Genomic DNA, 23,922 nt, shown 5'->3' on the forward strand with positions numbered 1-23,922 from the left:
AATGGGTGGGTGGGAGATGTTATGTACACCCTGACAGTGATGTTGTCTCCTCAAAGTGAGAGACAATGGTGAGAGAGCCCCCGAATGAGAGGTACTGGCCTGGGCTGGGCTGGCCTGTGCTGTGCTGGCCTGGGCTGGCCTGGGCTGGCCTGGGCTGGCCTGGGCCTCTCCACACCTGCCTGACACACAGCCCAGGTCTGTGGCTCTGAGGACACAAGCGCCAGCGTATGACTGGCAGCTCAAAGGCCCGCCCCCACTGCACCTCGCTGACCATGTGACCCATTTCATAAAGCATCTGAGGGCCAGGATCAGTTTTGCCTCTAATCTCATGATGGATGAGGTTAGCATGCGGACAGGGGAGACTGATCCTGGATAGCCCTCCTACCCTGGTGTAGACACACTGGCATAAACACACTGGTGTAGGCACACTGGTGCAGACACTGGCGTAGACACACTGGCTTAGACACACTGGTGTAGAAACACTGGCGTAGACACACTGGCATAAACACACTGGTGTAGAAACACTGGCGTAGACACACTGGCATAAACACACTGGCGTAGACACACTGGCTCAGACACACTGGTGTAGACTACTGGTGTAGAATCACTGGTGTAGACACACTGGCATAAACACACTGGTGTAGAAACACTGGCGTAGACACACTGGCATAAACACACTGGCGCAGACACACTGGCGCAGACACACTGGTGTAGACTACTGGTGTAGAAACACTGGTGTAGGCACACTGGTGTAGACACACTGGTGTAGAAACACTGGTGTAGACACACTGGTGTAGACGCACTGCTGTAGGCACACTGGTGCAGACTCCGGGCTAGTTTCTGTCTCAGGGATAACAATTTCTTAGTGGAACTCTCACCATCTCTCCTTTGTGAAAATACCTTTGTGAGAAACTTTACTTTTTCAGACACTCTTGATTTTTACAGTGTGTGATGTCATTTCTTAGTTTACTGAATTCTATCGCTCACATTAAGGGTCCCTACCTACTCGTTCAAGGGCCCCCTCTGGTGGACAAAGACAGCAATGTTGCTGTCGAAGCAGATGAATGCAAAGCCATATCCTTTCCTTCTCTCTGTCGCAAATCTGTCATTTAACCAATACTGAACACACCTGGTGAGGAAGTGTGTTCAGTCACTGAACTTCAGGTAAATGATTGATTGTTTTACTGCCACAACTGTGCAAATGTTATCATTGTTACAGTGCTGACTGATGAACAGATACATGTGAGGGTATTTGTGCTACAATGAGATGAACTCTCGGCAGTGTTGATACCATAAAGTTGGAAACTGTTTCTACTGGGCGGCTTTGGGGCTATGTGTCCCATTCTCTAGAATTTCAGGCTTTGGTTGCTGTATGTGAACCAGCAGTCTCAGGGCTACAGTGTGATACAATTTAAGCCATTCTGCTTAGAACTAAAGACTATTGATTCACTAGTGAGATGTCTCACTTTCAGCTCTTCACACTGAACTTGCTGTCTATGAGGAGACTGTAGACTCTGGGTAAAGCAGGTGCATGTAGGTACATGTTCTTTGAGCAATAACACAGTTCAGATCCATGTTTACAGAGGTGGAAAATCCAGGACGAGGAAGTAACAGTCCTTCCCAGTGTTTTGTTCCAATCACCTGGTTGGCACGATTCTTCAGCCATGAAGTAGAACTAGTTAGTGCACTCAGCTGGCTGAGTTCACAAAATGCATGGCAGGACTTTTATTATGAAGCCTGGACTTTGCAACGACATGTTTGGTTATGAATCTGACCACTGGTGACTTATTTATCATCAGTACAACAGCCAAGTGCGGTCAGGATCGAACATTCATAAAGCCAGAGACATGGGTGAGGAGCCGTTAGCAAATGCAGGAGGTTGTGTGGAATACGGAATGTGGAATCCTCTTGCACAAATAAAAACTTCCCTATTGTGATGTCATTATCATATCAGCAGTTCACCCAAAAAGTGTTATAATGTTGTGAGACCATCCAAGCAGTATTGTGAGCCGTATGTTCAGTACCGAGAGCTAGCTGATACCTTCCCAATGATTTTAAAATGTCTTCCTTAAATTCGGGCCGGCGCCCACAGTCCTGGCATTCTTGCAACTACAGGTCTTCCATGTGATGTGTAAATTATGCAGCATTATGTAGGACTGCAGGCACATGCAATGTAAAGACGATTTAAATAATTTAATTAATAATTTCATTTTGTTAATGTTCTTTAGTGTTGGGGTTATTCTAAGAAAAGCTCCCTATTCATCACCAAGGCCAGACACTGTTCTTGTGACCAATGTGCCATGCTACTATGCAGCATGAGGTTAATGAGGTCTCCTGAGAGCTTCAGTGGGAAACACTGTTTCCCTGCTCTCTTGGTGTAAAGAGAAATAAATTTGTTTCTGACCATTCCTGTATATTGTGATAATGTGCAAAAATGATATTTTTATTCTGTGGATTGTGAATTTGAATGTTTGAGCGACGAATACTTTTTAATGTCCATTTACTGATTTGTTTTTATATGAAATGTTTGACAAAAATATGAAGTGATCTACAATATATCAGTTGGTGAATTACATTTATTTTTATTTTATTTTTTTACATTTTTTATTTTCTTTACTTGTAAATAGTTCCCAGAAAGCTGTGAGTGGTTTTCACAGGCTCTGTTTAAAGTAGACAGGGTCACGGAAGCCTGCAAGGCATTCTGGGATATAGGCAGGGTCAGTGAGGGAAGCCTGCAAGGCATTCTGGGATATCACAGAGGGATGTGTGGGCCAATGGTGACAGACAATCAAAGAGGGGAAAATCAGAAGAGTCAGTTCTCAATGAAAAATGTAAAAAAAAAACATGTGTTTTTAATGTGTAATTAAATTTCTAGGAATGGAGAAAATACAGATGTAATTTTCTCGAGGACAAGTCTTGGTAAGGCTTTACAGATGAGCGTGTGGGCCAAAATATTCTGTTCAGCCTTCTGGGCTCTGGCACATTGGTTATCCTAACAACATATTTGTAAAGCTTTATCAGCACTACAGTATGTGATTGGTTCCCTTTATCTGTGAGATTTGATTGGCTTTCTTTACCAGTACTGTTTGATTGGTTCCCTTTATCTGTGAGATTTGATTGGCTCTCTTTACCAGTACTGTTTGATTGGTTCCCTTTATCTGTGAGATTTGATTGGCTGTCTTTACCAGTACTGTTTGATTGGTTCCTTTTATCTGTGAGATTTGATTGGCTCTCTTTACCAGTACTGTTTGATTGGTTCCCGTTATCTGTGAGATTTGATTGGCTCTCTTTACCAGTACTGTTTGATTGGTTCCCTTTATCTATGAGATTTGATTGGTTGTCTTTATTAGCACTGTTTGATCTCACTGATCTCTGGTGATTTGATCTGCCTTGGCAGTTCACCAGTTGTTTTGTATTAAGATGTCTTTTTTACCCCAGCACAGTGCAAAAAGCACCGATGTTAATAGCACTCAGCTACATCCGTGGCTGATGATCTCAAATGAACAGTGCTTCACCTGCTTTCGCTACAGCAGTAAGTTAACTGAATGTGCCAAAATGGTGAAGTGCTAAATGAAGCATGCTAACCATTCCCATGACTGGGAGCTACACAACTGCTTCTGTTTGGTGATTCACATTGCAGTTGTGGCCAAATGCTATTTGTACAGGACTGCATCCTCTGAAAATGTGAGTCTCAGAACAGAGCTATAGGGGCTACAGCAGTCCCGGGTGTGGGCAGTGTGGAACAGCTGGCGATGGGGCTCCACTCTGTCCCAGAGTGCATTGCTGGGGGACAGCGAGGCGCAGAGCATTTCTGCTGTACATCTGAGCACCATTTGCCTGGAGTCCCCCATGGCTCCAGTCTGGGGACCCTCTGTGTGCAGTCATATGGAGGAAGGCAACCATCTTAGTTTCTGCACATGCTTGGTTTCGAATGTTTTATTTTGTGCTCTGATCCAAGAAAATCACCTCTCCATCTGTTAATATCCAGGCCTTATATTGTAGAAGCAGGAAACAGATTTGGGTCAAATACAGTGTATTTTCAAAGTAATCCAGTTATTTTCCTAAAAATAACAAAACATCCTTCATTATTTAGAAATACTATTTTTAATTATCCTTTATTTACCCTAGAGAAAGGTTGAGACTCCAGAGACTGACATCATATGTTCAATGGGAACCTGGGAATTATTTCATATACATTTTTGTATAATAATACAATTTTATATAATAATATATATAAACCCTGACTGTCCAAGCAGAAAATGTTTCTCTGAAGTGTATTCCCATCCAGTGCTGAACGGAACCACACATGACCTGCAAAGATAATTGGTAATTTTTATGGATAATTTTAACTTAAGCTATGCTATTGTTACTAATTTGGTTACAGGAAGTAATTACTGAGTAACTCCAACATAGGCAACATGTAAAAATAATTAGCGGTGTTCTTAATTACACAATACTATGTGAATATTTTAAAATATTGTACTTACACTCATAGGCTATTCCTTCATGGTACACAGCAAATAAGTCTCACGTGTTCATTCCACAACATGTCAATCAATCAATCAATGAAATTTTATTTGTATAGCGTATTTTACAGCAGTTGTCACAATACGCTTTACAGACAACCCTGGCAACAGTGGCAAGGAAAAACTCCCTGTGGCAGATGGGAAGAAATGTCTTCTTGAGATGTTTCACATGTGTAATTGAGAATGCCTCTAACTGTTGTTTCGTGTTTCCTATATTAGAGTAACTTAATAATAACCTCTTGTTACCAAATTAGTTACATTTGAACTACACAGGTAAAGCTGCAACTTAATTTAAAGTGTTACAGATACTTATTTATGTCAGTGCCAAAACATTGTTTATGTACAAAGATAATGTGTGTGTGTCTGTAATGGAAATGTTTTTTGTTTGTTTTTGGGGGTGGGGTGGGGGGTTGTCCTGTTTTTGGGTTTGAAGTGTGTTAAGGTACACTTGGAGGATCTTACCACATTTGGAAAAAAAAAAGATTTTGGAAACTTTTGTTTGAAAAATATTACAAAATGCATGTCCAGAATTATTTTGTTAATAAAATTACAAATAAATATCATTTGAGAATAAATGTGTTGCTTCCCTCTGTAATTTCCCTGTCCCTCTGTCAGTTGGATGTAGCGAATGAGACAGGTGAACAGGTGACATGAAATGCTGCTGTTTCTCCTGAAATCTCCCCACCTGTCTGCATCACAATCACAATGTGTTGTGATTGGACAAGAACAGGCACATCTCCCATCCTCTCTTCTACATGAACCCCTGACAGGAAAAGGAAGTGACATAGAGAGGAAGGACCCTGTTACTGCACTCTCTCCTTTCTCCTTTTTCATCACATCTTTTTCCTGTCACATCATTTGTGCATTTTCTCACTTATAGTCTTCTACATTATCATGTTTCTAATTCTAGAAATGGTAAATGGTAAATGGACTGCATTTATATAGCGCTTTTATCCAAAGCGCTTTACAATTGATGCCTCTCATTCGCCAGAGCAGTTAGGGGTTAGGGGTTAGGTGTCTTGCTCAAGGACACTTCGACATGCCCAGGGCGGGGTTTGAACCGGCAACCCTCCGACTGCCAGACAATCGGTCTTACCTCTTGAGCTATGTCGCCCCAAGAAATATTATATATAAAGTGGAACTATTAGTGAATCTGTTAGGCACTACTAATGATATGTATTTAATACAAATACAGTTCAGGCCAAAGTTTACATACACCTAGGCTAAAGACATTCAAACGCAATTTTTCACAACCCCACACATTTCATGTTACCATACATTTCCTGTGTTAAGTCAATTTGGGTATGTACTTTATTTCCATGAGAGGTCATTTCAAAATAATAGCTAACCTGTCAAAAATTTATATACACTTTGTTAGTATTCAGTGATATTGCCTTTTAATTGCTTAACTTGAATCAAATTCTTGGGGTAGCCTTCCACAAGCTTCTCCCAATACTTTGCTGGAATTTTTGCCCATTCCTCCGGACAGAACTGGTGTAACTCAATCAGGTTTGTGGGCCTCCTTGCTCAGACATAATTTTTCAGTTCAGTCCACAAATTTTCTATGGGATTCAGGTCAGGGCTTTATGATGGCCATTCCAATACTTTCACTTTGTTGTCTTTAAGCCATTTTGTTACAACTTTGGAGGTATGCTTAGGATCATTGTCCTGCTGGAAGACCCAGTTGCGACCAAGTTTCTAGCTGATGTCTTGAGGTGTTACTTCAGTATTTCTAGATAATCCTCCTTCCGCATGATTCCATCTATTTGTTGAAGTTCACCAGTCCCCTTTCCAGGAAAACACCCCCACAACATGGTGCTGCCACCCCCATGCTTCATAGTTGGGATGGTGTTCTTCAGATTAAAAGCCTCACCCTTTTTCCTCTACACATAGCACTGATCATTATGGCCAAACAGTTCAATTTTTGTTTCATCTGACCACAGAACAATCCTCCAAAATGCTAGGTCTTCATCCTGGTGATCACCTGCAAACTTCATTCTGGCTTCCTTGCATGACAGCCTTTCAGGCCATGGTGATGTAGGATTCTCTTAATTGTGGATGTAGATACTTTGGTAGCTAATGCCTCCAACTCCTCCAGTTCCTTTGTTGTCTTGGGGTTCAGTTGAATCTTTCGGAGCAAAGTTTGTTCAGTCCTGGAAGTTAATTTGTGCCTCCTTCCTGAACGATGCAGTGTTCCTGTGGTCCAAAGATTTTTATATTTGCATACAATTGTTTGTACAGATGCTTGTGGTACCTTCAGTTGTTTGAAAATTGCGACTAAGGAGGAACTGGACTTGTGGAGGTCCACCCTTTTTTTTCTGAGGTCTTGACTGAGTTGCTCGGATTTTCCCTTGGTATCAAGGGCAAAAGTCATTACATCAATTTCTGGAATCTTCCAGACTGTTTAAAGGGACAGTCATCTTGGTGTATGTAAACTAGTGGCCTCGACTGTACATGAACACACTGGTATTTATTTAGAATAAATGTTTCACAACATCAGATTTGTCAATAAAAGTTTTCTATAAATACTTTAGAAAGCCATCATGCTACAGTATGATAGGTTAAAATGAATGATGAACCATATGGACTACTGGGACATTTTCATTAACACCAATAACACCCTGTAAAAACTGAATTAGTCACACTTTCAGGAATAAACATTCACACAAGACACTCAATGGCATGTGATATTTGGGCAACCTTGTCTTGACCCTTAAGTTTTAGCTGTGTGTATAGATTTCCAGGTCCTGGGGGAGTGCAGAGAGAGAGCTAGCGTGGGGTCCCTGGAGATGCTGATACCCAGCATGCCGTGTGGGTAGAAAGGAAGCTTCTGAGGTTACAGTAAGGACGGAGCTCTTTTGGGTGGGTCCTCTAATCTCTTACTCAACAGGCTCAGTTTTCAGCTCATACCTACAGGGGAAGCTGCATGCTGGCAGTTTGGAGGAGGTACGTTTCCCTTTCATAATAAAGAAGAAATGTCACTAGGGAATCACAATTGAACAATGGCTACATCTCCTGGGTGAATGTATTGTACTTAAACAGACCACTGCAAAAAAATTTGGAATACCGATTTTCAATACTTAAACAATACATTAGGTAAGACAAACCTACATTACAAACCACAAGTCACCACCTGAGACACTCTCTTATGATGACATTCCTATGGAATATCCCAAACTATAAGTCACTAAGAAGAATGTACAATTAAGATTTTGGTTTTTTCTCACATTGTAAATGTACATTTTTCTTTCTAAAAAAGAAATGACAATAAGTTGTTGATGAGGACATATGCTTGTTTATTTATTTGCTTTAATTAACTAGGTAGGTCGAGTGCAATGGTTCACTTGACGGGTAGGGATGCAGAGCAAAGGTTGCCTCCTACTTGCTGCAAGACCTTTTCTGGAGAACACTTTGCTTAAAGGTCCAGGAAACTGAAATCTGTGAATTCTTTACTGATGTGTTGTTTTCATATTTTTTGGCATTCACAAACACCAAAAAACCCCCCCCAAAAAACACATAAAAGCCTGTGCGAAAATTGGCTTGCTTTCCTCCTTCACTAAATGGCAGGTTTTCAGTGGGCGGGGTTAGTTGCATAACAAAAACCTTGAGAGTCCAATGAAAACAAAGTCCAGTGAAACCCTTCTACATGTAATATGTAAATGATGCTCTTGCCACTGTTTTGTGCAGGCAAGGTAAGCTAATTTGAAAATGCCTAAGCATTGCCCCTTCTCTGGACATGGAGAAAGCAATATGCTTTTTTATTTTCGCTAAAACAAAGAGACCCGCAAGAAATGGGTGTTATTTCTGAAGCACATGGGCACTTCAGTATTACAATAGCTCATACAGAGTGACCATTTTTCACCCGAAACGTCGCAGAATGTGGTGGATCAAAAAGTAGGCCTACCATTAACTCGTGACAAAGAAATAGCTTTCAAGCCTACACGTTTCTTTATTCAGGTGTAATGTCCGAAGTTTGAAACTGCTATAGAGTCTAATGTTAGTGTACATTAGCTCAGGGTTAAAACATTATTACACATTGAATGATCTGACCTCAGGTGTAACAATAAGATGGTAAAGCCAAGTTTATGTTGCTTTCTTTCATTTTGTCTGGTATTATAAGGTTATTGCATAGGACAACCTGCTCTAACAGGCTCTAACCTAGCTAGCGATGAGGACGTTTACATACGATGTGTCTTACAGACATGACTGTTATTGAGCGCAGGGTACACACCCACCTTGTCCTTGTCTGCGGAACAGGTCACAATAATCTAATAGTGTTTATTACTATTTAATTGTTATAATTGGGTTCAAAGCTTTTTCAGTCCATATAATATAATTGGGTTGATTATATGGGCTGAAAATGGACTTTGGTCCTCATGAATCCGTACCCTGAAGGGCTCCCTCTCTCCAGTCTGGAGCAGAGCTGCCAAAGTCCAGGGGTCAGAAAGTGAAAGTTCTACCATGTGTTTCTTCCACCCATGAGCTCAGCCAGCTGATTTCACTAATTAGCTCTACTTCCTGACTGAAGGTTGTGCTGACTTGCAGATCCAGGTGACTGGAACCAAATAGGGGAGGACTTTTACTCCCTGAACCTGGATGTTCCACCTCTGCTCTGCATCTTCCCCAAATTTCTTCCTGCATGCAGTCCGAGACGTTTTTCTTTGCCACTAACTTTGGCCTGCTTTGTGATGAATTAGGTTGGGGTATAATGCCAAGGGTATTGTAAAAATAAGTATTTGTATGATGTGCTATATAAATAAATTAGATTTTATTTGGACTGCCAGTGAGCAGTGAACTTGAATATCGAGTACGGATCCTCTCTGTGTTGAGTTTGCATGTTCTTACTGTGTTCTTACCGTGTTTGCGTTTCCTCCCATGTAGGTCTCAGGCTCCAGGCAAAAAGATATCAATCTTAATGTGACTACCCTGCTTAAAATAAAAAGCTAAAAACTTTTCCAGACCTTCAGGTCTCATGAAATGACAAACTTTAAAAGAAATGGAAAATGTGTTTTTTTTTTCCATTCATGAATTTTGAAAGGTACATATACACTTTCATCTTGTGGCCCAATTAACACTTCCAATGAAAGCAAATTATTGACGTCTTTCTATATCAGAGAAGGAAGGCAAAGGGGGACTGACTGTGACATGCTGCCCTCTGCAGGTTGTTCATGTGTATGGCAGCTCTACTGTGACATGCTGCCCTCTGTAGGTTGTTCATGTGTATGGCAGCTCTACTGTGACATACTGCCCTCTGCAGGTTGTTCATGTGTATGGCAGCTCTACTGTGACATGCTGCCCTCTGCAGGTTGTTCATACGTATGGCAGCTATACTGTGACATGCTGCCCTCTGCAGGTTGTTCATGCGTATGGCAGCTCTACTGTGACATGCTGCCCTCTGCAGGTTGTTCATGCATATGGCAGCTCTACTGTAGCCTGGAGGGGAAAGCTGTAAATAAGCCATGGATCTAGGAGAGATGTACTCACAGGAACTGAACCACCATAGTACATAATACATAACAGTATTGGTATAGGTATTTTTATTGGTCTTTTTAAACATAGGCTTTCCATGTTCCAATTGTACAGTATTTGTTTATTTATTTATTTTTGCTGTACCTGAGCTAAAGTCATGGGCTTAATCCATTACAGTGGATATTCAGCATTGTGTATGTCCCATGATGCTTATGACTGGTTCAGATGTCAGATATTCATTGATTTGCCTTCATGTGATGCTGAGGAGGGCAGTGCAATAGTAACTAGTGCACTGTCCATTCAGCAACTCAGGTGATTCAGCAGCTCTGGGGCACCAGCAAAGGTGCCCACCCAACTCACAGGGGTTCTACAGGAACAGAGACAATGCCCACCCAACTCACAGGAGTTCTGCAAAAACAGGAACAGTGCCCAGCCAACTCACAGGGGTTCTACAGGAACAGAGACAGTGCCCACCCAACTCACAGGAGTTATACAGCACCAGAGACAGTGCCACCAAACTCACAGGAACTCATCAGGACCAAAGACAGTGCCACCCAAAACAACGGGACAGCCCGTCGTGGTTTATTCCTTACGTATAGTACAAGTATATATAGTTATTTACTACCTGCAATAATATTGAAGCCACTGTTTAAACCATTTAGCCCAGTTTCCTCCACAGAGGCCAAACCTGTTCCTTTCCAAGCCCAAACCTCTCCCTCTCCAACCCCAAATCTGCCTTTCTCTAACCAGAAACCTCTCCCTCTCCAACCCTAAACCTGCCTCTCTTTAGCCCCAAACCTGTCCCTCTCCAAGCCCTAACCTAACATTTCTTTACCCCAAACCTGTCCTGCTCCAACTCCACACCTGTCTCTTTCTAACCCCAAACCTGTCCCTCTGATATCAGATGTCCAACTTCTGATATGTGCATCGGTAATAGAACAGTTAATTCTTCTAATGACTCATTATCTTGGAGGTGACTTAGAATATGCTATTGCCAAGACCAATCAGATTGCAATTTCATAAAACATTATGTCCCTTTCCAAACTCAAGTGATGGAGCATCTGGGTCGAGAATATATGCAGAATCTTCTGAATTGTGGGCAAAACTGTAATGAGTCAGCATTACCAAAAGAGGGCGCCATACCACAATCTCAGAGATAATACAGTGAGCCTGAGTTTTCCTAATTATATTTTATTATATAATTTAATATTATATGATTTATCAACATAACAGCAATTTATAACCCAATTACTATTTTAAGGTTAATGTAGGAAGTGTTAGTATATTACGCAATTCTAAAGGAAAACAGCCAAGAAAAATGATTTCTGCTTTCTGTTTTCTCTCAGTTGGGAATACCCAATTACCCATTAATGTAGAAAAGAATACATGTGTATACCTGTGCATCCTCTACATCTGTTCTGTTACTGCACATGAGCACTAGCTCACATGCAACACACACCACCCTGTACCCTTCTGATGTCAAACTGCTGAAGCTAAGCAGCCAACCACCCTGTACCCTTCTCATGGCTAACAGCTGAAGCTAAGCAGCCATACAACCCTGTACCCTTCTCATGACTAACTGCTGAAGCTAAGCAGCCATACCACCCTGTACCCTTCTCACGGCTAACTGCTGAAGCTAAGCAGCCATACCACCCTGTACCCTTCTCATGGCTAACTGCTGAAGCTAAGCAGCAGGTCTGGGCTTGATTGTTACTTGGCTGGGGAATCCCCTGGGTACTGTTTCCGATTGGCTGAGGGCAAGGTCTTGTAAAAGACAGGACACTCACAAAGTATGGAACATAGCATTTCACTCCATTCACCATCACAAAAAACACATAGGACAGCTTGCCCAGGGGTCCCCAGACGCGGCTCCTGGGGCCTCCCTTAGGTGGAACCCCTGAATGTCGATAAAGCTGCTGTTTCAATTTCATTAGATCTCTAGATCTTTTAGATGCGTTTAATGCCTATTGTCAGATTATTTGCCCTCTGTACCAGAAACCAGCACATAGAGCTGGAACAGCCCTAGCCTAGCCTGCTCTCACGTTATGTTCCCAAATAGCCTGATATTCACATATCCTGCCACACCTGTACGTGAGGTCAGTGGAGAACTCCCAAACACAGATTCCCCTGCTTCAGGCCAGGTCTGCGTTCTCCCTTCTGTCTGCCCGAAAAGAGGAGCACAGAGCCCCCTGCTGACCAGATTGTGCACCTGTGCAGGATTCTGTTCTGGGGTGTAGACACTGCATGATATCCTACTGATTTGAAGAGAGGCAATATCCTGCACATCTTCCTTTCTCCACATCCACTGCTGATGAACTCTAAGTCTGTGATACATTCAGATGTCACCTTTTCAGACCTGCACATCCTGTACGAACTACACCAGCTATAAAATAGGGCACAGAAGTAAAGTCTGCTGCGGCATGTCTATTTTCTCCATTCTCTCACATTCCTGGAGGACAGTGTGCTCATGTGAGCACTGATTTCTGTTTCAGTCTTTTTGCCAGGCTTCATTTTCTGAGTTTGGGAGCTCTGTTCTCCTGCCACTCTCACTCACCGCCCTGTCCTACACTCCTGGCACATGACCCTGACACTGGGTACCCCCCCCCCCCCCAAAACCACACCACACCACCCCTCTAGCACCACCCCTAGCGAGGGCACCTCCACCCCCCTCACCCTTCATTTACGTTTCTATTGGCAGGCAACCTGCACAGTATTCCCATAAGATATACAAAGCATATACAAAAGGAAATGTAAAATGTCTAGTTGTGCCATGTATAATATTAAAAATTCTAAAAGCAGAGAAGTAAAATGAATAAGAATAAATAACAACAGCTCTCTTTCCTTCCTCACTTTCTGACTTTCTCACTCCCCTCCCTTTCCCTCCCTTTCCTGTCTGTCCTCTTTCTCGCTCTCTCTATCTCTCCAACCCTCCAGCAGAGCCCCTGTCCTGTAGATATCCCCAAGCTGAGCTCCTGTCCTGTAGATATCAGCTGTCCTGTAGATATCCCCCAGCAGAGCCCCTATCCTGTAGATATCCCCCAGCAGAGCTCCTGTCCTGTAGATATCTCCCTGCAGAGCCCCTGTCCTGTAGATACCCCCCAGCAGTGCTCCTGTCCTGTAGATATCCCCCAGCAGAGCTCCTGTCCTGTAGATATCTCCCTGCAGAGCCCCTGTCCTGTAGATACCCCCCAGCAGTGCTCCTGTCCTGTAGATATCCCCAAGCGGTGCTCCTGTCCTGAAGATATCCCCCAGCAGAGCCCCTGTCCTGTAGATATCAGCTGTCCTGTAGATAGCCCCTGTCTGTAGATATCCCCAGTTGTGATAATGTAACTGTAATAATGTTACAGCAATAATGCAATGCTGTTTAAATGTACTGTTGTAATCATGTACTACTGTAATGGGATGGAGCTACTTGTGTTGAAAGTGTGGCTCAGGTATCTTACTGACTGATGTCAGAGACAGGGCACAGGGAAACACCAGTCTATCCTATGTAACAAACAAGCTTTAACCAGTTTATAAGATCAGAAACTCATCTCTTTTCCTGTCTCTGCTCTCACTAATTTTAGCGCAGATAAGATGTCCCATGCTTGCAGTGACAGGCTGCTGAAGCTTTATGTGCCGTATAAAATATTCAGTGAGGATTGCCAGATTGGGCTCCATTAATACAAAGTCCTGGTATCTTAAAAGAAGGACTCCAATGGAAGGGTTTTTTTACATGACCAGAGGAAAATAAGCCAACATCAGATTTCAGAGAGTAGCAGAGAGGCAGGGAAGAGCAAACATGCACTATGATGTAACTGCATATAACAATATTTTGTTGCCAAAAAGTCTGTAAACTACAATTAAAATGGGGGAATAGAAGGCATGGGTTTCTTTACAGGTGGCACAGAGGTATAAACCATACAAGGCAAGCAAACTATATTGCATAGGAAATGTCTGCTGGCAAATAGAGACTTCAAATCATCACTGAGGGGCAGAAAGTGATCTGGTTTTCAGTGTAATTTTGTAGTGTTGAAGCAGAATTAGGTTTTCAGTGTGCTTGTAGGGTTGAAGTAGTAGCAGGTTTTCAGTGTAATTTTGTAGTGTTAGTGGTAGAATAAGATTTTCAGTGTGTACGTAGGGTTGAAGTAGTAACAGGGTTTCAGTGTGTATGTAGGGTTGATGTAGTAACAGGGTTTCAGTGTGTATGTAGGATTAATGTAGTAGCAGGTTTTTCAGCCTAATTTTATAGTACTGAAGTACAAGACCCTTGAGGCATTCTTGACATCTCCTAGTTGGATTAATCAAATCAGTGAATCTGCTCAATTAATCTTCTGTGCGAGATGTTGGCGGCTCTTAGTCCTAATTAACGGAGTGGGTTTGCCTGACCTGTTCTTTGGGGAGGCGGTTTGTTACTGCTGCGCTTCTCCACTCCGCCTTCTCCCACATGACCAGTTCAGCTGTGGCCCCGCCCATTTTGTCTGCTCTTGCTGCATGTGCTCAAAAGAGCCACACCCCCCAGGAGAGCTGAGTGGTATGGAGAGGAACACACATCGTGGACCAGTTTGCTCCTAAACTTCCTAATGTCACTGCAGTTCTTAATTTCTCCTTTCAGGGACAATGTGGACCAGGCGTAGGGGAGGTTTGTATGATATGACAGCACCTACAGGTCTAATGGCAAAGGTAGTCCTGTGTTTCGAGTACAAATGAACAACAACAGCTTTTTTAAATAGCAGGCCTCTGTGGATCAATGCATCCCTTTGAATTGAGTTCAGACATCTGCAGAAAAGGCCAGCCACATGCGCATATAGTGGGTCAGCTGCATTACCTAAACAGCTCAGTCTGGAGTAGACCTACCCTGTTTTCACATGGAAGTGACCCATTGTTACCCTCTAATTCAGCTTATTCTCTCAACCACGCAGATTCTTGCATTTTCCTGTTTGTTTCTGTAGAGCATCTTTGTGAAAGAGTCTCTGTAACAAATAAAAATAAAGCAGAAATAAAAATGAAATGAATATCAACATCTGTTTTTGTTGTAACAGAGGGACTAAGAAAATCAGATCTCGATTTCTGTATCACCACAGAAGCAGTATGCAGTATGTAATCAGTTATTTCTTCATTTATTCTTAAGATAAAACAAGAATCACACAAAGATGACAAGTTGTGAATATTTTTGTGACCTTGGTATTCTGTTGTGAATTTTCATTTTTCATTTTCATTATGAATAAAAATGAAGTTTTTCAATTTAAATAAAGATCCCTTTTGAAACTGGTGAATCCTATGACTGTTTTTAATGATCTGTACCATTTGTGCATGATTCATGCTTTGTTGAGTGCATTATCTCTCTGTGGTGTGAACTGGTTTATCATCATGTGGGACCCAACACTTCTGACTCACTTACTATGTGACCCACATACAGGCTTAAATACAGACTCACATACAGGCTTAAATACAGACCCACATACAGGCTTAAATACAGACCCACATACAGGCTTAAATACAGACTCACATACAGGCTTAAATACAGACCCAACATACAGGCTTAAATACAGACCTACATACAGGCTTAAATACAGACCTATATACAGGCTTAAATACAGACCCACATACTGGCTTAAATACAGACTCACATACAGGCTTAAATACAGACCCACATACAGGATTAAATACAGACTCACATACAAGCTTAAATACAGACTCACATACAGGCTTAAATACAGACCTATATACAGGCTTAAATACAGACCCACATACAGACTTAAATACAGACCCACATACAGGCTTAAATACAGACTCACATACAGGCTTAAATACAGACCTACATACAGGCTTAAATACAGACCCACATACAGACTTAAATACAGACCCACATACAGGATTAAATACAGACTCACATACAGGCTTAAATACAGACTCACATACAGGCTTAAATACAGGCACCATCTGTGTCTGCTGTAGACTCTGACACAAACACAAGCGTTTGGTATATTAGCTGCGGAGTTAATGTTTGTTCTAATATATCTCATAGAGAGACAATTTGTATCTCATCTGGGTTACTTTTCCATCTGCATAGCAAACATGGTGCTTAGTGACTAGCGCTCTTAACTCAAACACTAAATCATTTGGCGACATACCTCAGGAGGTAAAAGCGGCTGTCTGGCAGTCGGAGGGTTGCCGGTTCGATCCCCTGCCCTGGGTGTGTCGAAGTGTCCCTGAGCAAGACACCTAACCCCTAATTGCTCCCAATGGGCTGATTGGTACCTTGCATGGCAGCCTTTGAGTGTATGTGTGATTGGGTGAATGAGAGGCATCAATTGTAAAGCGCTTTGGATAAAAGCGCTATATAAATGCAGTCCATTTACCATTTATTTGCCTGTTTAAAAAAACAGCACATATCTTTGCAGCGTAATAGATGATTTATTTATTAGGGAAGAACTTAAACACATTTTCAGCAGCCTTGATTGGCTGAGAGATTGGCCGTAATGTAAACCAGCGTTCCCTGTGCCGAGTCTGAGAGCCCCTGGATTCGCCGATGTATCCCAGCATGCACGCAGCCAGCTGCCACTTCTCTCCCTCCGCAGTCTGCCATCTGAGTTGCGCAGTAATCGTGCCATAGGACTGCGCCACCCAATTAGCTGATCGGGCCCTGATTGGCCTGGTTGGACTGACACGGGCCCTGATTGGCCCGGTGGGACTGACACAGGACCTGATTGGCCCGGTTGGACAGGCGCCGGCCCTGATTGGCCCAGTTGGACGCTGATCACGTGTGGTCCCCTCCCCCCTGGGGTGACGCTAGTGGCTGATCTCAGAACGCAGATTACAGGATCTTGAGAGATCTACAGAGACTCTTGCATCACAGAGCTTACTGCAGCAGGCATGGCAGGGAGGGCCACCTTAGGCACAGGTCTGATGGGTCAGGTCCAGCGCAGCATATGGTGCCTGTCTCCTCTCACTAACCAAGGCCTGCCCTGTGTGTCACATGTCAACGTTCAGATGATGCAATCAGCTAAAAGGATGCTTTTTTTGTCCCAAAAATCAGATGGGTGCAAGGCACCCTCTGGGTACTTCTGTCACGCACAGGCCAGATACAGACTCATGCACTGTGCTTTTTAAAGGGAAAAAGCATGCGCAAAAATACTTCATACTGTTTAAGGCTTCGCACAAAGCCATTCATTAGACTGGTTCAATTTTCAACAAATACCTTCAATACACATAGCATGCAAATACAGCGACACATTTACAAAATTCAAATTATTATTTTTTCCTAGTTTTGTTTTTCAGAATAGTTTTACTTAGTTAAACTTTGTAACATCAACTAATTGCCAGAATTGTACAGAAAAAATCCTTGCATTCTTCTGCACAAAACTGGAAATCTTATCTAAGCGTGGAAGTCTCAGGCTTAGATTATGTCTAGCCTGCTGCACCCACATATAGGACAAGCTATAGAGGCTGTTGTGTTGTTTAAAAGCTTCCTGTACTTATATAGGCTATAGAAGGGACCACCTTTAACATACAATATCCACAGTTGCTTCAGAGTTGGTGGTCTTAACCCTTCATCGTCCTTACCGAGTAGATCGTGCAGATGCGTCAATTTTTGCCCAAGACCAAGCTTTTCCACCGGCCTAAACCGGTGTCAGACAGACGGGGCTTTTAAGGGGAGTCGAGGGAAGCGCAGTATTTCCACGCGTACCCGCTCGCGCGGAGGACCGTGGACGGTTATCAGAGATGGAAAAGGGAGGGCGTATGCGGTCCCACGTGCTCTTCCCACCGCAGACTCGTCTTTTCCAATCCTCCGTTTCCATCAGGCTGAAGACGGACAGCATACACGCACGTATACGCATCGCAGGAAAAACGTGTACACAATCCTGCCCCCCAATTCCAGTTTTCTGCATATGTTTATGATTTTTAAATTTATTTATTGACAAATTCACCTTTTTCATTTACAACGAGGCTCATCAGCGAGTATGTGGATGGCTGAAAGCGCCGTCGGGGATATGGCTGAGGACCAGTAACGGTTTAATTACGGCTTTGAACGCAAACCTGTGTTTTTCATAATTTGGCACTGTTATTCCGCTTCCTTCATGCAAATCCGGGGGACTATGTGAACACAATGCTGGCGGTTCGGTGCCTGCTTTTTGCTGCAGTGAGCGCGAGGTTTGCCGTGACAGGTAAGGGCGGGAGAAAGGATGAAACCGCATTGCTTCTTTATTTGCTACTCTGTCCCCTCTGTATACGTATTTTTTGTTTTGCACCTCTAATCACTTTTCCTAGTACAATATTGTTGTGTCGGTGATTCACAGCTGCGTCTTTGCCTCTGTGCCAATTCAGTCCGTTCCTGTTTTAGCTTTCTCTTCACCCGTCAGCAGAACCGATGCGGTATATTTGCTGCATCAACAGAATCTTTCCCCGCAGCGCGTCTGTCGAGCTGAACACCCGGTGCTTGCATGCAGCAATTTGTGATTGTAGAGGTCGCTTGTAAAAAATAAAAGAATAAAATGATTGCCAAAATCAATGTCGGTTTTATTGTGCGTGGGTTGTTTAACTGCAGTAACTGCGACATCGCGTTCATAAAATCTGATAAGTTGCCCTGTTTCCCTGCGTTACAGGCTGGAAGCGCTCCGGGAGGCGCGATGCAAGTGCATGGAATTGGGAAGCTTTGGAGGACCGAGGGAAACGCGGCTCGGCCGCTGAAGAAGTCACCAAACCCAAGCGGCTTTTGCAGCAGATGGACTCAGAGGGGGAGATTATTCATGGTCACCTGGACACAAGGGTAAAGAACGACACCGAGGGCGCCCTGGTGAGTCTGCTGCGACATGACTAAAAACCGCACGGCTAGGAAACAGATTAAAACCAGATTTGATCAAGGATGATATGAATTTAGTGGAAAGCAGTGATTATTTAAATAAAACTATTCATTTGTTTGTTCTGGAAAAAAGAATAATAAAATAAAATTAAATCTCTGGTTGTGCTATTGAGCCTGGGACAGGCTGCAGCTGGTACACTCATCCCTGTGATTAATAACACATACCTGACTTCCTGCTGTCCTCACAAGTTCCCATAACGAGTTCCCTTCCCAAAGCATTATGGGTAGAGCAGGAAGGCCCTTTTCTCAGCCCTGTTTCCTGTTTTGTGTGTTCTCTAGCAGTCTTGCTTCCTCTCAGGAGGAGCTGACAGTACAGAAAGGGAGACCCTTTCTCCTTATTAAGCGAGACCCTGTCCAAAACACTGCATTTCACATCAAGACTCACGCGCCTGGGAGGGGATGGCAATCTCTGGTGTCTCTTAAAATACTGTCATTAGTGCTCTGCGGTGTTTTAGTTGTTTGTGTGGGCGAGTCCTTTTGAAGATCTGCTTCAGTCTCAGTTCATTGTGAATGGGCCAGTTCACCATTCACTATTTCACTGCAGAGATGTTCCGGGGTGCATGCAGCTGTCAGCTGCTAGGGCCATGTGTGATTTAATTCCAGTTTTTATTCCACATCTTTTGTATGAAATATAGTCGTTTGTGTGGGCTGTGCATAATGCAGCAATTAGCTGAGGGATACACTGCTCTAGTCTGCAACATGCGATACACTGCACTAGTCTGCAACATGTGATAAAATGCACTGATCTGTAGCATGCAATACACTGCTCTAGTCTGCAACATGCGATGCACTGCCACATGGCTGTGGAGGGCTGAATGTCTGTACTCACACACATTTTATAACCTGTGTGTGGTTTGCACTGCACTCTCAACAATACTGAGTTAATATTGTATTATTATTCTAACTATTTAAAATAACAGTCTATTTCGGAACAAATCTCAGCTTCCGCCTGAATTTTTTAAATAAAGGTATTTTCAAATATATACTGAGTTCTTACTTAAATTCAGAGAACAGCCCTAGCTGCCCTTTAAGAGCAGTTGGGCATATGAACCTGTGGGGAGCAGTTGGGCATATGAACCTGTGGGGAGCAGTTGGGCATATGAAGCTGTGGGAGGGCATATGAAGCTGTGGGGAGCAGTTGGGCATATGAAGCTGTGGGGGAGCAGTTGGGCATATGAAACTGTGGGGAGCAGTTGGGCATATGAAGCTGTGGGGAGCAGTTGGGCATATGAAGCTGTGGGGAGCAGTTGGGCATATGAAGCTATGGGGAGCAGTTGGGCATATGAAGCTGTGGGAGGGCATATGAAGCTGTGGGGAGCAGTTGGGCATATGAACCTGTGGGGAGCAGTTGGGCATATGAAGCTGTGGGAGGGCATATGAAGCTGTGGGGAGCAGTTGGGCATATGAAGCTGTGGGGAGCAGTTGGGCATATGAAGCTGTGGGGAACAGTTGGACATATGAAGCTGTGGGGGAGCAGTTGGGCATATGAAGCTGTGGGGGAGCAGTTGGGCATATGAAGCTGTGGGAGGGCATATGAAGCTGTGGGGAGCAGTTGGACATATGAAGCTGTGGGGAGCAGTTGGGCACATGAAGTTGTGGGGAGCAGTTGGGCACATGAAGCTATGGGGAGCAGTTGGGCATATGAAGCTGTGGGGAGCAGTTGAGCATATGAAGCTGTGGGGAGCAGTTGGGCATATGAAGCTGTGGGGAGCAGTGTTGAGCTGTGTTTGGTTCCGCTGGGCTGCATTTAAACGAGAGAGAGCCCTACTCCCCATGTGGGTGCCATTCTGTACAGGTTGATGAACAGGCCGCAGGCCTTCGTGAATCATATCAGAAGTGGTTCAGTGAGGTCCTGGTGTGGGCCTGCTCCTGCGCTGGGGCAGGAGAGAGAGGAACAGAGGAAGTAACAGTCTTGAGGCCGCTCCGCCTCATCATCAGAATCTAATGAAATATTCAAAAATCACATCCAGCTTTCCTGCCACGTGGTTGGACTCCTACCTCCTTCATTATTCAGTGGCCAGTTGAAGAATTTTCCTATCAATGATTTAAGCCTGGTGCATGTGGATTGGGCCAGAGGAACTGGGGGGTTCCTGAGTGGTCTTGCATTAAAAGGAGCAGGGGAGCCTTGGTCCTAAACTCTGAGGAGTCTGTCACAAGCAGACACAACTGATAAGAATGTGTGTGTGAGTGACCTCCATATCACCCGATCGCTCCCTAATGCTCCTAAACTTTATCAGTCGCTGGGGGCCGTTTGAATAATTCAGGTGTGGCGGTATGTGCAGGTAATGTGTACAAAGTGCTGGAAACAGGATCAAGCCCTCCTGGAGTCTAAACCGCGTGATTTCAAGGGTATGGTTTCCAACCCCACCTGGTACGCTGGAGTCCTCTTAGGAGTTGGAGTGAAAGCTGCACCCTGGGCTGGCTATAGATTACAGGTCTTGCTGCAAATTAAAAAGTGCGAGCCCATGTCTCGAAATGAACCCTGGTCTCAGACTCCCGCTTCCAAAACCAAAATAAAGGGGTGTAGGGCCAAGGCCTGGAACCACGAGCCTGAAATAAGAGCATCCCTGTCGTGTGTCCGGTCAGTATTGTAACTGAGGTGCCAGAGGTGCTATTGAGAAGGCCCGGGCTGAACACATTTGAACTGGGACCGGCCAAACACGAAGCTAACAGCTGTTAGCGGTCTTTGAGCCTCTCTGTGGTGGCTGAGACATGACAGGCCAGAGAGATCGTTTCCATGGGTCTGAAGGGCAGACAAGCGCACTTCTCATTCCCAAAATTAGTGCTGCTCTTCAGACAGCTGGGACACTCCTTTTTGTGTTAGTTGCTGTTTTGTATTGTCCATATTTGTCGTCTGATTCCCCTTGAGAACAAGATTTGTAACATTTTTCTCATTGCAAGGGAAACAGTGCTAAAACCTGTTAGATCCAAGCAGTGTAATGCCATAGTTCAGATACCCATGGTCATCAGTATTAGGGGTAACATGCTATTTTGATTAAGTGTTACTGTATTATTACATTATTTTAAGCATCTGTATCATCATTTCATTAGGTCTCAACTGTACTTCCATTAGAGTCATATTTCCCTCAAACAATTATCTACAGCATAAATCCCAAAACTGTTTTTCTGTAGCAACAGCGCATTGGTTTGACGTGCGGTTAAAACTGACTGTGGTGTGGGGATGGCTGGTTTAAGCAGCCACACCTGTCCTGGGTCAAGCTAATTAGACCTGGCTAGTTATCTAATTGGTTAGGAATTGGATAATTGGCCGGGCTGATTGGACCCAGGAACAGGGGTGGCTGCACCTATGCATAGTGAGGCAATCAGTGCACAGGTTAAATCTGCCATCCCCACCCACACAAAGGAGAGCCTCTCGGTCATGACAGTGTTAACATCTACTCCTTGGCTGTAACATCTTGCCAACCTCGTAAATAAACGTGGACTGTTGGAACATCTTCTCCCTGTGTCTCTGTGCTGGAGGGCCCCCTAGGAAAGCCACTGCGGTGGCCTGTGGCAGGCTTGTTTGCCACACTGACAATGAATACAATGAATGTGCAATGCATTCACATCAGTTAACTGATCTGTTCATGACATGGAGTAGTTCGGCATGTTTAGCTTCTGGGTCTGTAGAGTCCACATATCAGTGCTGTACTTGGTGTGGTTTGCTGAAGATTTCATTGACAAGGTATTTTGTTTTAATCATCAAGCTCATGAGAGCTCAGAGAGTACTCATGATTTTGGTGGAAAGAACTGTGGCAGTGTAATATAATGGGTATGGAGGTGGTCTTGTGGCCTAAAGGTCACAGGCTCAATTCCCAGGTTGGACACTGCCATGGTACCTGCATTGCTTCAGTATATATGCAGCTGTATAAATGGATGCAATGTCAAAGTTGTGTCAGCTGCTCTGGATAAGAGTGTCTGCTAAATGCTTGTAATGTGATATATTTACATAATTCAGTGACAGCCCTTAGTCTTAAGTACAATCAACCAAAACTGGTTCTGTGCATGATTTCTAAATTCATTTTGAAATGCTGTGGTATGACCTCAGAGTAGGAACTGCTCTCAAACAGGAGCTCCCTATCCGTATGTGCTGGTTTTCATTCCAACCATAATTGCAATGTCTGAATTGTGACGAGCTGTAAATGGTTCTTAATTAGATACTTTTAATGTCTGCTGAAGGTTAATTTTCCCTCTTACAGCGTGATGTCAGAAATAGCTATACATACCAGGAAGAATGACTGCCCTATATTCACATCCTGGTACTTTTTCAGTCAGGTCAGCTAATGATTCCATTTCTCTAATAGGCTATATGGTGCATGTTTTGTTTAAAAGGTGATTGCCTTTTTTAAATGTATGAAAATTTTACACTGACAGGTGAAGGCATTCGGGTCCTGAATGTGTGGACGACTGTTCACTGAAGCCGTTTGTTAAAGATGAAGAGTTAAAACACAAAGCTAATGGCGATGAGCTGTGTCGTGTTGTTAAATTGAAAAAACTTCGAGAAATTAAATACATGTTTTAAACAACCTAGATGGATAGAGATTAAGGGGGGTGGCCCCAGGATAAAGTTTGATTTGATGAATATGTGGACAGGGAAAAGGCATGTAAGCTTTGCACTTGAGCATTTTGGAAGTAAAATGGAATCAATGCAGGGCTGCTCACCCTTGCTCCTGGAGATGTACCGTCCTGTAGGCTTACACTCCAACCCTAACACAGCACACCTCATTCAACAGCTAGAGATGTACCGTCCTGTAGGTTCTCACTTCAACCCTAACAAAGCACACCTCATTCAACAGCTAGAGATCTACCGTCCTGTAGGTTTTCACTCCAACTCTAACACAGCACACCTCATTCAACAGCTAGAGATCTACCGTCCTGTAGGTTTTCACTCCAAACCTAACAAATCACTCCTCATTCAACAGTTAGAGATCTACCGTCCTGTAGGTTTTCACTCCAAACCTAACAAAGCACACCTCATTCAACAGCTAGAGATCTTGTTGAGCTGCTAATTAGTAGAATCAGGTGTGCCAAATTAGGGTCGAACTGAAAACCCACAGGGCGGTAGATCTTCAGGAACTGGGTTGA

At 43.5% G+C, this 23,922-nt stretch overlaps 1 protein-coding gene across 4 annotated transcripts in view; it reads left to right on the plus strand.

Annotated features, from left to right (window-relative positions):
- Positions 1 to 17,477: 17,477 nt before the first annotated feature.
- LOC118216808 (disintegrin and metalloproteinase domain-containing protein 11-like) overlaps positions 17,478 to 23,922 on the plus strand; it is a 71,554-nt gene continuing 65,109 nt past the window's right edge. For 2 of the 4 annotated variants that reach the window (XM_035398320.1, XM_035398321.1), the window contains exons 1-2: positions 17,483 to 18,142; positions 18,581 to 18,771. In XM_035398320.1, coding sequence (XP_035254211.1) covers positions 18,085 to 18,142; positions 18,581 to 18,771 — 249 coding nt within the window. In that variant the 5' untranslated portion in view covers positions 17,483 to 18,084. Of the gene's footprint in view, positions 18,143 to 18,580; positions 18,772 to 23,922 lie in introns of all 4 variants that reach the window. The other 2 variants (XR_004763075.1, XM_035398319.1) reach the window with 2 other exon arrangements.

This window comes from Anguilla anguilla, chromosome 17 (genome assembly GCF_013347855.1).
Source record: "Anguilla anguilla isolate fAngAng1 chromosome 17, fAngAng1.pri, whole genome shotgun sequence".
Classification (NCBI taxonomy): Eukaryota; Metazoa; Chordata; class Actinopteri; order Anguilliformes; family Anguillidae; genus Anguilla; species Anguilla anguilla.